The 13594-nt window shown below is 44.8% G+C and overlaps 1 protein-coding gene across 2 annotated transcripts in view; it reads left to right on the top strand.

The window, feature by feature from the left end:
- The window catches only part of LOC138440801 (cytochrome P450 4F6-like), a 43380-nt gene that overhangs the window by 7487 nt on the left and 22299 nt on the right, over positions 1–13594 (top strand). For both annotated transcript variants that reach the window (XM_069590725.1, XM_069590726.1), the window contains exons 3-9: positions 1119–1263; positions 1880–1933; positions 2017–2144; positions 6445–6566; positions 7523–7793; positions 8379–8445; positions 8638–8767. In XM_069590725.1, the coding sequence (XP_069446826.1) occupies positions 1119–1263; positions 1880–1933; positions 2017–2144; positions 6445–6566; positions 7523–7793; positions 8379–8445; positions 8638–8767 (917 nt within the window). The remainder of the gene's footprint in view (positions 1–1118; positions 1264–1879; positions 1934–2016; positions 2145–6444; positions 6567–7522; positions 7794–8378; positions 8446–8637; positions 8768–13594) is intronic.

The following is a 13594-nucleotide window of genomic DNA, read 5'->3' as shown; positions in this document are numbered from 1 at the left end:
CAGGATTAGAGATATCCCTGATCCTATGTGGTCTGGGTGGGTCTGAGGGAGAGACACAGGCTGGGGGAGCCCAGAGATAAAGTGGAGCTTTTGCTACTGGGGCAGGCTGAAGGACTTCTTGGAGGAAGAATTGTTGGAAGTGGGTCTGGAACAATTAATAGGCATTTTTTTTTTTTAAGAAAAAAAAGTGAAAGTATATTCCATGGAGAGGACTAGTGCACTCAAAGGCCTGTAAATGAAAGAGTGAGCATCTGGGTTTTGAGCCATAGGGAGGGGTTCAGGGCAGCTACATTGATGCAGGTGAGAGGCAGAGAAAAGGTGGAGAGGAGAGTAGGGAGACAAGGGCTTTGAGAACAGGTAGCAACAAGGGATTGATTCTGAGAGCAGTGGGGAGCCAGGGAAGGTGTGGAGATGAGGAGGAACAGGAATAGGGAGTCAGAGAGATGGACAGAGAAATAGGGGCAGCAAAAGAGAGATACAGAGAAAGAGTGAGGGAGAGAGACTGAGAGAAGGACACACAGAGACATAAAAGGGAGCAAAAGAAAATACATATACATAGATACAAACATATCTATCTTCTACCTATTTATCAGTCCATCTACCCACTTCCTATCACATCTGTCATATCTGCTTATTTATCTATATATTCTCCATCTATCCATACATCCGTCATCTGTCTGTCACCTACCATGTATCTGTACCTATCCATCTATCATTTATCCATCTTTCTATCCATCTTTCTATCCATCCATCTATCTACCCATCATCTAATGATTGATAAGTAGATTATCTATCTAAATCCATCCATCCACCCATTATCTCCTCCCACCTCTAGCCCCTGCCCTCTTTCTCTCTTTCTCCCCGACCATTCACCCCTCTCTCTCAGTCAAAATACAGAGATGAAGAGAATAAGGGGATAGAGAAAGGCACATAGAGAGACATGAAAAAAGACAGAGGCCAAGAGAGAAAAGCTGACTCAGATGGAGAGAGTATAGATCAACAATCCAGGGAGAAGAGGATAAGGCGGTGAGTGGGTGTGGTGGGTAGGGGGATGAAGTGGGAGTGTGTAACTTCTGGCGCCTCCTGCCAAGCCCGGCCTCAACCCTACCTGTTCCCAGGCGCAGAGCAATGAGGAGGGCATGCGGCTGGTGGAGGAGCTGGGCCACCATTTCCGCGACGTCCACCTCTGGTGGATGGGGCCCTTCTTCCCCATCCTGCGGCTTGTTCACCCTAACTTCGTTGCCCCTCTGCTCCAGGCCTCAGGTATCTCTCCCAGGAGCACTCCCTCCCAGCCTCTTCCCTGGCCCCTGCTCCCCTTCCCGCTCCTGGATAGACCAGGTTGAGCAGGAGAATGGACGGCATTGACAGAGACCTGCTGGGTGATGCTGGGAAAGTCTCCAGTTCTCTCTGGTTGCCGAAGTCTTTTTTCAGTTTTGGGTGGTGGAAAATCAACACTGTTGGTCCACCATGTCAGATGTTCCAGGAGAGGTCAGAGAGTGCGGGGGCAAGCATGGTGTCTTTGGTGCCTAAAAGTGCATTTTGTAGAGTGCTGTGTTGTGCCTGGGGATTTAGGACATGCTGGACCACGTAGGAGCCATGTCAAGGTGTGCTGGGACACGCTGTGTCATGTTGGGGTGTGTCTAAGCACATCAGGTTGTGTCAATGGGGTCCACTCTGTGCTGCAGCCTGGTCTGGTCCCCCTCCCCCTCAACCCCCACCTCCTACCTCCTCCCAGCTTCCTCTACTTTTGGCCTCATTCCTGCTATGCTGGGCTTGGAGGAGAAATTCAGACTCCTTCCTGGGAGCCTCCAGCCCCCAGCAAAAGTTACTTCTTCCCCCTCATCCACCATGGCCCCTGGTGTTCTATTTCTTATGTCAGCCACCATCATTCCCAAGGATATGTTTTTCTACAGCTTCCTGAAACCCTGGCTGGGTGAGTAACTGTGAGTGAAGGGGATGATCTTGGGGGCCCAGGGAAAGGTTCTTTTGCTTACTCCTCATGGCTGTCTCTGCTAGGGGATGGGCTCCTGCTGAGTGCTGGTGACAAGTGGAGCAGCCACCGTCGCCTGCTGACACCTGCCTTCCACTTCGAGATTTTGAAGCCCTATATGAAGATTTTCAACAAGAGCACAGACATCATGCATGTGAGTCTCTTGAATCCAGGGTCCCAGCTGGAGCGTTGGGAAAGGCGGAATGGGCTCAAACACATATGGTCTGCAATCTTGGTTGAGCTGGATAGCTTTGAAGGGGGTCACTGATTTTCCTCTCTAAGCCTCAGTTTCCTCATCTGTAAAACTGGGATGAAAGTGAAAGTGAAAGTCGCTCAGTTGTGTCCTACTTTTTGTGACCCCATGGACTATACAGTCCATGGAATTCTCCAGGTCAGAATTCTGAAGTGGGTAGCCTTTCCCTTCTCCAAGGGATCTTCCCAACCCAGGGATCCAACCCAGGTCTCCCACATTGAAGGCAGATTATTTGCCAGCTGAGCCACTAGGGAAGCCCAAGAATACTGGAGTGGGTAGCCTATCCTTTCTCCAAGGGATCTTCCCAACCCAGGAAATGAACCAGGGTCTCTTGCATTGCAAGCAGATTCTTTACCGCTTGAGGTACCCCTTTTTAAAAATCGTGATGATGGGAAGATTGAAGGCAAAAGGAGATGAAGGCAGTAGAGGATGAGATGGTTAGGTAGCATCACCGAGTCAATGGACATGAATTTGAGCAAACTCCAGGAGGTAGTAAAGGACAGGGAATCCTGGTGTGCTGCAGTCCATGGGGTTGCAAAGAGTCAGACACGACTTAGTGACTGAACAATAGCAATAAAAGGGTGGTCAAGATGACGTAATGGAATCAGGTTCCTGGCACACATTAGGTACTCAGAAAGTTTTAGTTGCTAGTCTGCTTCATGGAAGCTCTGTAAATTCAGGACAGAAATGATGAACATTGCATAGTAGTTCTTTCTGCATTACATACCACCTTAACACTCGTGGACTTGAAAGAAAGAATTAGTGTTTATTATTGTTCATGAGATGACACATCAGCTGAGTCATTCTTCTCATCCTGGTTGGAATCATGCATGCATTTGCGGTCATGGGTGGGTTATGCAGACAGCTCTGCTGTTCTGGATTTAGCTTTGGCATGTATTCGGAGCTTCACTAGCTGTCAGCTGGTTTAAGATAGCCTTGGTGGGACAATGAACTCCTGCATTTGTCTCTTCTGGTAGCTCTCATCACCTGAGCTTGACTGCATGGTGGAGGCTGGGATCCAAGAGAATGAGCAGAAACATGCAATATCTCTTAAAACCTAGTTTGGAAACTAACACACCACCTCCTGTTAACTGAAGCAAGTCCCTGCTCAGTCCAGATTCAACAGGTGGAGAAAGGTTGCACCTCCTGATGAAACAGCTGTGAAATCTCATTGCAAAGAGTGAAAATAAAGGGAAGGTTGAAGAAATGGGGACCTGTTTGCAGTTGTCTTCCACCATGATAGTGATGAAGATGATGATGATAGTTAAAAGTTATTTAACACTTATTGTATATCAGAAGGGCCTTCCTTGGTGGCTCAGAGGGTAAACAGTCTGCCTGCAATACGGGAGGCATGGGTTCAATTCTTGGGTCAGGAAGATCTCCTGGAGGAGGAAATGAAACAGTGAGCCAGGTCCATGGCAGGTGTTGTCTAATTTATTTCCACAATCCTGTGAGGTAGAGATGGTTATATTTGCCACTTTAAGGATAACGAAATGGAAGGTTAGAGAGGTTAGGGAGAGTGCCCAAGATAGCTCATTAGTAAGTGAGCTATGCGGAGTGAGGCAGGTATTCTAACTTGGTTTGTGCAACACCAATACAGGTCATCTTTGCTGTCGTTCAGTTGCTAAGTTGGGTCTGACTCTTTGCAACCTCATGGGTTGCAGCATACCAGGCTGTCCTATCCTTTACTATCTCCTGGAGTTTGCTCAGACTCATGTCCATTGAGTCAGTGAGGCCATCCTACCATCTTACCCTCTGTCAACCCCTTCTCCTCTTGCCCACAATCTTTCCCAGCATCAGGGTGTTTTCCAATGAGTCAGCTATTCACATCAGGTGGCCAAAATATTGGAGTTTCAGTTTCAGCATCAGTCCTTCCAATAAATATTCATGTTGATTTCCTTTAAGATTGATGAATTTGATCTCCTTGCAGTCTAAGGGACTCTTAAGAGTCTTCTCCAGCACCACAATTTGAAAGCATCAGTTCTTCGGCCCTCAGACTTCTTTATGGTCCAATTCTCAAATTTGTACATGACTACTTGAGAAACCTATATGCAGGTCAGGAAGCAACAGTTAGAACTGGACATGGAACAACAGACTCGTTTCAAATAGGAAAAAGAGTACGTCAAGGCTGTATATTGTCACCCTGCTTATTTAACTTCTATGCAGAGTACATCACGAGAAACGCTGGGCTGGAAGAAGCACAAGCTGGAATGAAGACTGCCAGGAGCAATATCAATAATCTCAGATATGCAGGTGACACCACCCTTATGGCAGAAAGTGAAGAGGAACTAAAAAGCCTCTTGATGAAAGTGAAAGAGGAGAGTGAAAAAGTTGGCTTAAAGCTCAACATTCAGAAAACAAAGATCATGGCATCTGGTTCCATCAGTTCATGGGAAATAGATGGGGAAACAGTGGAAACAGTGTCAGACTTTATTTTTAGGGGCTCCAAAACCACTGCAGATGGTGATTGCAGCCATGAAATTAAAAGACGCATACTCCTTGGAAGGAAAGTTATGACCAAGCTAGATAGCATATTGAAAAGTAGAGACATTACTTTGCCAACAAAGGTCCGTCTAGTCAAGGCTATGGTTTTTCCTGTGGTCATGTATGGATGTGAGAGTTGGACTATAAAGAAAGCTGAGTACAGAAGAATTGATGCTTTTGAACTGTGGTTTTGGAGAAGACCCTTGAGAGTCCCTTAGACTGCAAGGAGATCCAATCAGTCCATCCTAAAGGAAATCAGTCCTGGGTGTTCATTGGAAGGACTGATATTGAAGCTGAAACTCCAATATTTTGACCACCTGATGCAAAGAGCTGATTCATTTGAAAAGACCCTGATGTTGGGAAAGATTGAAGGCAGGAGGAGAAAGGGATGACAGAGGATGAGATGGTTGGATGGCATCACCGACTCAATGGACGTGAGTTTAGGTAAACTCTGGGAGTTGGTGATGGACAGGGAGGCCTAGTGTGCTGTGGTTCATGGGGTCACAAAGAGTCAGACACGACTCAGCGACTGAACTGAATTGACAGGAAAAAACATAGCTCTGACTATACAGACTTTTGTCAGCAAAGTGATGTCTCTGCTTTTTGACACACTGTCTAGGTTTGTCATAGCTTTTCTTCCAAGGAGCAAGTGTCTTTTAATTTCACCACTGCAGTCACCATCCGCAATGATTTTGGTGTCCAGGAAAATAAAATTTGTCACTGTTTTGACCTTTTTCCCATTTATTTGCCATGAAGTGATGGGACTGAATGTCATGATCTTAGTTTTTTGAATGTTGAGTTTCAGGACAGCTTTTTACTCTCCTCTTTCACCTTCATCAAGAGGCTCTTTAGTTCCTCTTTGCTTTCTGCCATTAGAGTGGTATCTTCTGCATATCTGAGGTTGTTGATATTTCTCCTGTCAATCTTCATTCCAGCTTGTGATTCATCCAGCCTGGTATTTTGCATAATGTACTCTGTATATAAATTAAATAAACAGTGTGACACTATGCAGCCTTGTTGTACTCCTTTCCCAATTTTGAACCAGTCCATTATTTCATGTCCAGTTCTATTGCTTCTTGACCTGCATATAGGTTTTTCAAGCATCAGGTAAGGTAGTCTGGCATTCCCATCTCTTCAAGAGTTTTCCAGTTTGTCATGATCCACCTGGTCAAAGGCTTTTGTGTAGTCAATGGAGCAGAATTAGATATTTTTTTGGAATACTTTTGCTTTCTCTATGATCCAACAAATGTTGGCAGTTTGACCTCTGGTTCCTTTGCCTTTTCTAAATCCAGCTTGTACTTCTGGAAGTTCTTGGTTCATATACTGTTGGAACCTAGCTTGAAGAATTTTGAGCATAAACTTGCTAGCATGTGAAATGAGTGTAATTGCAAGGTAGTTTGAACAGGCCATCTTAACTGCTACTAAAAATTGGATAGTGGAAAAGCCAAATGGAAAGCAATGAGTTAACCCAGGACACACAGAACAGAAGAGGCAGAGCTGGACCTTGAGCCCAGGTCTCCTGACTTCCAGCTGTAGGGTCTTCATGTCTTGATAGTAGGAGACTCCACTCTCACTCAAGCCTGGTCTTCCCTGGGGGTGGGTGTTTGGAGCACAGGACCAGAAGGCTGGGTCTCAGGGAATTCAGCCAGGTGGTTGGGATTGGGCAGGGACTTGAGTGGGAAGTCCCAGCCTTAACCTTGCTCTTTTTTATGTCCAGGCCAAGTGGCAACGCCTGGCCTTGGAGGGCAACACTCGTCTGGACATGTTTGAACACGTCAGCCTCATGACCCTGGACAGTCTGCAGAAATGCGTCTTCAGTTATGACAGCAATTGCCAGGAGTGAGTCTCAGCCCAGGGCCTGGGGAACATGAGGCATAGATCCGTGGGCGTAGATGGGTCAGGGAGGACTGGTCAAGGTGAACAGAAGGGATCTTCTTGGAGGAGGTAGGTCAGAGCTGGACACTGAAGGACAGGGAAGGGAAAGAGAAGGAGCAATTCTTGCAGGTAGGCAGAACTGTTTGATAAAGGCCATGAGACCAGGATGAGCAGAACCTGTGTGTGTAGCTGGGGAGAGACATCTTGAGGTTGGAGGAATGGGCAGAGTTCTATCTTTAGGACATTCTGAAGCCAGACAAAGAGGATATGAACTTCATCCTGAGGTTTCCTGGGAGCCATGGAAGATGTTTGGGTACATGAGGATCTTGGTCAAAGTTGAGCTCTGACATATGACTGGAGAGAAGACTGATTGTTGTGTAGACACAGGATGTGAGGAGACCACAGAGGGGAGGAAGTTTGAGCTTGGTGTAGAAAATGGGGAAGATGTGGGGGAAACTGAGAAAGATATTGGCAGGCCCAGATATTGTGTGGGAGAGAGGAAAGATGAGGGTGATTCCCATGCTCTGCCCTGATGTCTAGGACATGAGGGAGCTCACAGAGATGGGGGTTAGAGAGAGAAATGTGATTGAATGGGATGTGGTCCTGGGTAACTGACCAGAAGTGCTCTTGCAGTATGAGATCATGAAGGGAGGCAATAGCTTAAAACATCTGAAATCCAGAAGTGCACAGCTATTGATATCTCTTATCAGGGTTCCCAAGACTTCCTATTAGGAATCAGTTTCCAAGAAGAGATGGCCCACAGATATACAGTACTCCTTTTTTTTTTTTGGCCATGCCATGTAGCTTCCTCAGTCAGGGGAATTTGTGCCCCCTGCAGGGGAAGCATAGAGCCCTAACCACTGGACCACCAGGGAAGTCCCTCAGTACTTCTTAAGGCTTGCTCTGGTCTGACCCTGTAGGAAACCCAGCGAATATATTGCTGCCATCTTGGAGCTCAGTGCCCTGGTGACGAAACGAATTGAGCAGATTTTCCTGCACGTGGACTTCCTGTACTACCTCACCCCCGATGGGCAGCGCTTCTGCAGGGCCTGCCGCCTTGTGCACGACTTCACAGATGCCGTCATCCAGAAGAGGCGGCGTACTCTAATCAGTCAGGGTTCCCAAGAATTCCTCAAGACCAAGGCTAAGGCCAAGACTTTGGACTTCATCGATGTGCTTCTGCTGGCCAAGGTAGGCTTCTTGTGTGCGTGTGTGCATGCCAAATCGCTTCAGTTGTGTACAACTCTTTGTGACCCTATCGACTGTAGCCCACCAGGTTCTGTCCATGGGATTCTCCAGGCAAGAATACTGGAGTGGGTTGTCATGCCCTCCTCCAGGGGATCTTCCCAACCCAGAAATCAACCCATGTCTCCTGCAGCTCCTGCACTGCAGGCAGATTCTTTACTGCTAAGCACCCAGAAAGCCTCAAGGTGGGCTTCTCTGGGATCTCAATTCAAGATGTAGACTGGATCTTGGTTTCAAAGGTCTGATTAAAGAACTTGGACTTGGTCCAGAGAGTGCTAGGGAGTCATAGAGGATACTTGAGGAAGGGAGGGGCAGGTCAGAGAGAAGTTTCAGATGTGACTGTGTAGAAAGCTGCCTGGAAGGAGTAAAGAGGAGGCAGGAGACCAAGGAGGAGTCCCCTGGAGTGGAGTGGGTTATGGAGATGAAGAGGGAAGGATCCTGCTTGGATAATGGAGCTTCAGGGATAATCTCAGGTTAGGCTCAGGTGTCCTCAGAGCTGGTTTGACTCTGAGGATCTTGCTTTCTGTTCAGGATGAAGATGGGAAGGGATTGTCAGATGAAGATATCCGAGCTGAAGCTGACACCTTCATGTTTGAGGGTGAGGGTCCCGGTGTGGGACTAGAGAATGGGCGGGGGTCTCTTCATCCCAGGGTTGGTGGGCGTTGGATCACTCCATCTTGCCTATCCTTCCCATCTTCTTTGCGGGGAGGTGGGGAAGGGTGGCTTGGCATGGTTCACCCTTTGGTGCTGAAGTATCCCAGAGACCCAAGCCTATCTGGCTGCCCCTCAGGCCATGACACCACAGCCAGCGGCCTCTCCTGGATCCTGTACAACCTGGCAAAGCACCCTGAATGGCAAGAGCGCTGCCGGCAGGAGGTACAAGAGCTCCTGAGGGACCGCGAGCCTAAAGAGATTGAATGGTGAGTGCAAGTCCTCATGGTGTGCTCTTGAACCCTTCCCACTGTCTCTGCTCTCCAGGTGGGAGCTGGGAAAGATCTTTTTCGTTGATTCTATAATTATTGCTCAGTGGGAATAGGAGCAGAGCCCAGAGGCAGAGTCTGATACCTAGTCTGAATAGCAGGTGAAAGTTTGTAGGCCTTTGGGGCAGAAAGATCTGAGCATCCACATTAATGTCCCTACTAACTTGCTATGTCACTTTAATAGAATCAGTTTCCTTTTATGAATACCATTTTTTTCCTCTATAAATTGGGGATGGGATGGGAAATCTCTCCCCAACAGTGCTATTTGGAGTACTTTGATAATATGTGTAGAACAGATGCCACCTAATATATACTCAGTATATGAACTTTTTCCCCTCTCTGCCTTTTCTGCCTGAAGTTGCATTTTTCCTGAAAAGACTCTCATTTCTCTTTTTTGTTCTTTTCTCTGATTCCCATGTAATAGTCTATTCCAGGGATTTTTCTTTTTTAAAAAAATTATTTGTTTTAATTGGAGGCTAATTACTTTACAGTCTTGTAGTAGGTTTTGCCATACATTGACATGAATCAGCCATGGGTATACATGTCTTCCCCATCCTGAACCCCCCTCCCACCTCCCTCCCCATCCAATCCCGCAGGGTCATCCCAGTGCACCAGCCCTGAGCACCTTGTCTCATGCATCGAACCTGGACTGGTGATCTGTTTCACATATTATAATATACATGTTTCAATGCTATTCTCTCAAATTATCCCACCCCAACCTTCTCCCACAGAGTCCAAAAGTCTGTTCTATACATCTGTGCCTCTTTGCTCTCTTGCATATAGGGTCATTGTTACCATCTTTCTAAATTCCATATATATTCATTAGTATACTGTATTGGTGTTTTTCATTCTGACTTACTTCACTCTGTATAATAGGCTCCAGTTTCATCCACCTCATTAGAACTGATTCAAATGTATTCTTTTTAATGGCTGAATAATACTCCATTGTGAATATGTACCACAGCTTTCTTATCCATTCGTCTGCTGATGGACATCTAGGTTGCTTCCATGTCCTCACTATAAAAAACAGTGCTGCAATGAACATTGGGGTACATGTGTCTCTTTCAATTCTAGTTTCATCGGTGTGTATGCTCAGCAGCGGGATTGCTAGGTCATATGAAGGCAATGGCACCCCACTCCAGTACTCTTGCCTGGAAAATCTCATGGACAGAGGAGCCTGGTAGGCTACAGTCCATGGGGTCGCTAAGAGTCAGACACGACTGAGCAACTTCACTTTCCCTTTTCACTTTCCTGCATTGGAGAAGGAAATGGCAACCCACTCCTGTGTTCTTGCCTGGAGAATCCCAGGGACGGTGGAGCCTGATGGGCTGCCGTCTATGGGGTCGCACAGAGTCGGACACGACTGAAGTGACTTAGCAGCAGCATGGCAGTTCTCCACACTGTTCTGCATAGTGGCTGCACTAGTTTGCATTCCCACCAATAGTGTAAGAAGGTTTTCTTTTCTCCACACCCTCTCCAGCCTTTATTGTTTGTAGACCTTTTTTTTTTTAAATTTCTTTTAAAAAATTTATTATTATTATTTTACTTTACAATTTGTATTGGTTTTGCTACACATCAACATGAATCCACCATGGGTGTACAGGTGTTTGTTTGTAGACGTTTCGATAGCAGCCATTCTGACCGGTGTGAGATGGTACCTCATTGTGGTTTTGATTTGCATTTCTCTGATAATAAGTGATGTTGAGCATCTTTTCATGTGTTTATTAGCCATCTGTATGTCTTCTTTGGAGAAATGTCTGTTCAGTTCTTTGGCCCAGTTTTTGATTGGGTCATTTATTTTTCTGGAATTGAGCTGTAGGAGTTGCTTGTATATTTTTGAGATTAATTCTTTTGTTAGTTGCTTCATTTGCCATTATTTTCTCCCATAATAGGTTGAAGGCTGCCTTTTCACCATGCTTATAGTTTCCTTCATTGTGAAAAAGCTTTTAAGTTTAATTAGGTCAGGAAGCCAACAGTTAGAACTGGACATGGAACAACAGACTGGTTCCAAATAGGAAAAGCAGTACGTCAAGGCTGTATATTGTCACCCTGCTTATTTAACTTATATGCAGAGTATATCATGAGAAACGCTGGACTGGAAGAAGCACAAGCTGGAATCAAGATTGCTGGGAGAAATATCAATAACCTGAGATATGCAGATGACACCACCCTTATGGCAGAAAGTGAAGAGGAACTAAAAAGCCTCTTGATGAAAGTGAAAGAGGAGAGTGAAAAAGTTGGCTTAAAGCTCAACATTCAGAAAACGAAGATCATGGCATCTGATTCCATCACTTCATGGGAAATAGATGGGGAAACAGTGGAAACAGTGTCAGACTTTATTTTTTTGGGCTCCAAAATCACTGCAGATGGTGACTGCAGCCATGAAATTAAAAGACGCTTACTCCTTGGAAGGAAAGTTATGGCCAAGCTAGATAGCATATTGAAAAGCAGAGACATTACTTTGCCGACTAAGGTCCGTCTAGTCAAGGCTATGGTTTTTCCTGTGGTCAGGTATAGATGTGAGAGTTGGACTGTGAAGAAAGCTGAGTGCCGAAGAATTGATGCTTTTGAACTGTGGTGTTGGAGAAGACTCTTGAGAGTCCCTTGGACTGCAAGGAGATCCAACCAGTCCATTCTAAAGGAGATCGGTCCTGGGTGTTCACTGGAAGGACTGATGCTAAAGCTGAAACTCCAGTACTTTGACCATCTCATGCGAAGAGTTGACTCATTGGAAACGACTCTGATGCTGGGAGGGATTGGGGGCAGGAGGTAAAGGGGACGACAGAGGATGAGATGGCTGGATGGCATTGCCGACTTGATGGACGTGAGTTTGAGGGAACTCCAGGAGTTGGTGATGGACAGGGAGGCCTGGTGTGGTGCAGTTCATGGGGTCGCAAAGAGTCAGACACGACTGAGTGACTGAACTGAACTGAACTGATGCCCCATTTGTTTATTTTTGCTTTTATTTCCAGTAGTCTGTGAGGTGGGTCATACAGGATCCTGTTGTGATTTATGTCAGCGAGTGTTTTGCCTATGTTTTCTTCTAGGAGTTTTATAGTCTCTGGTCTTATGTCTAGATCTTTAATCCATTTTGAATTTACTTTTGTGTATGGTGTTAGAAAGTGTTCTAGTTTCATTCTTTTACAAGTGGTTGACCAGTTTTCCCAGCACCACTTGTTAAAGAGATTGTTGTTAATCCATTGTATATTCTTGCCTCCTTTGCCAAAGATAAGGTGTCTGTAGGTATGTGGATTTATCTCTGGGCTTTCTATTTTGGTCAATTGATCTATATTTCTGTCTTTGTGCCAGTACCATACTGTCTTAATGACTGCAGCTTTGTAGTATAGCCTGAAGTCAGGCAGGTTGATTCCTCCAGGTCCATTCTTCTTTCTCAAGATTGCTTTGGCTATTTGAGGTTTTTTGTATTTCCATACAAATTGTGAAATTATTTGTTTTAGTTCTATTTAGTTTAGTTGTGAAAAATACTGTTGATAGCTTGATAGGAGTTGCATTGAATCTATAGATTGCTTTGAGTAGTGTACTCAATTTTCACTATACTAATTCTTTATGGGCTTCCCTGGTGGCTCAGAGGTTAAAGCATCTGCCTGCAATGTGGGAGACCTGAGTTCGATCCCTGGGTCGGGAAGATCCCCTGGAGAAGGAAATGGCAACCCACTCCAGTATTCTTGCCTGGAGAATTCCATGGATGGAAGAGCCTGGTGGGCTACAGTCCACGTGAACATGTTATATTTCTCCATCTATTTGTGTCCTCTTTGATTTCTTTCATCATTGTTTTATAGTTTTCTATATATAGGTCTTTTGTTTCCTTAGGTAGATTTATTGCTAAGTATGTTATTCTTTTCATTGCAATGGTGAATGGAATTGTTTCCTTAATTTCTCTTTCTGTTTTCTTGTTGTACTGTATAGAAATGCAAGGGATTTCTTTGTGTTAATTTTATATCCTGCAACTTTACTATATTCATTGATTAGTTCTAGTAATTTTCTGGTGGAGTCTTTAGGTTTTCTATATAGAGGATCATGTCATCTGCAAACAGTGAAAGTTTTACTTCTTCTTTTCCAATCTGGGTTCCTTTTATTTCTTTTTCTTCTCTGATTGCTGGGGCTAAAACTTCCAAAATTATGTTGAACAGTAGTGGTGAGAGTGGGCACCCTTATCTTGTTCCTGACTTTAAGGGAAATGCTTTTAATTTTTCATCCTTGAGAATAATGTTTGCTGAGGGTTTGTCATATATAGCTTTTATTATGTTGAGGTATGTTCCTCTATTCCTGCTTTCTGGAGGGTTTGTATCATAAATGGATGTTGAATTTTGTCAAAGGCTTTCTCTGCATCTATTGAGATAATCATATGGTTTTTTATCTTTCAATTTGTTAAAGTGGTGTATTACATTAATTGATTTGCAGATATCAAAGAATCCTTGCATCCCTGGGATAAAGAACACTTGGTCATGATGTACGATCTTCTTGATATGTTGTTGGATTTTGTTTGCTAGGATTTTGTTAAGGATATTTGCATCTATGTTCATCAGTGATATTGGATTGTAGTTTTCTTTTTTGTGGCATATTTGTCTGGTTTTGGTATTAAGATGATGATGGCCTCATAGAATGAGTTTGGAAGTTTACCTTCCTCTGCAATTTTCTGGAAGAGTTTGAGGAGGATAGGTGTTAGCTCTTCTCTAAATTTTTGGTAGAATTCAGCTGTGAAGCTGTCTGGACCTGGGCTTTTGTTTGCTGGAAGATTTCTGGTTA

Source organism: Ovis canadensis, chromosome 5, assembly GCF_042477335.2.
Source record: "Ovis canadensis isolate MfBH-ARS-UI-01 breed Bighorn chromosome 5, ARS-UI_OviCan_v2, whole genome shotgun sequence".
Lineage (NCBI taxonomy): Eukaryota > Metazoa > Chordata > Mammalia > Artiodactyla > Bovidae > Ovis > Ovis canadensis.
Note: the sequence above shows the minus strand (reverse complement) of the source record. Positions and strands in the feature narration are given on the sequence as shown.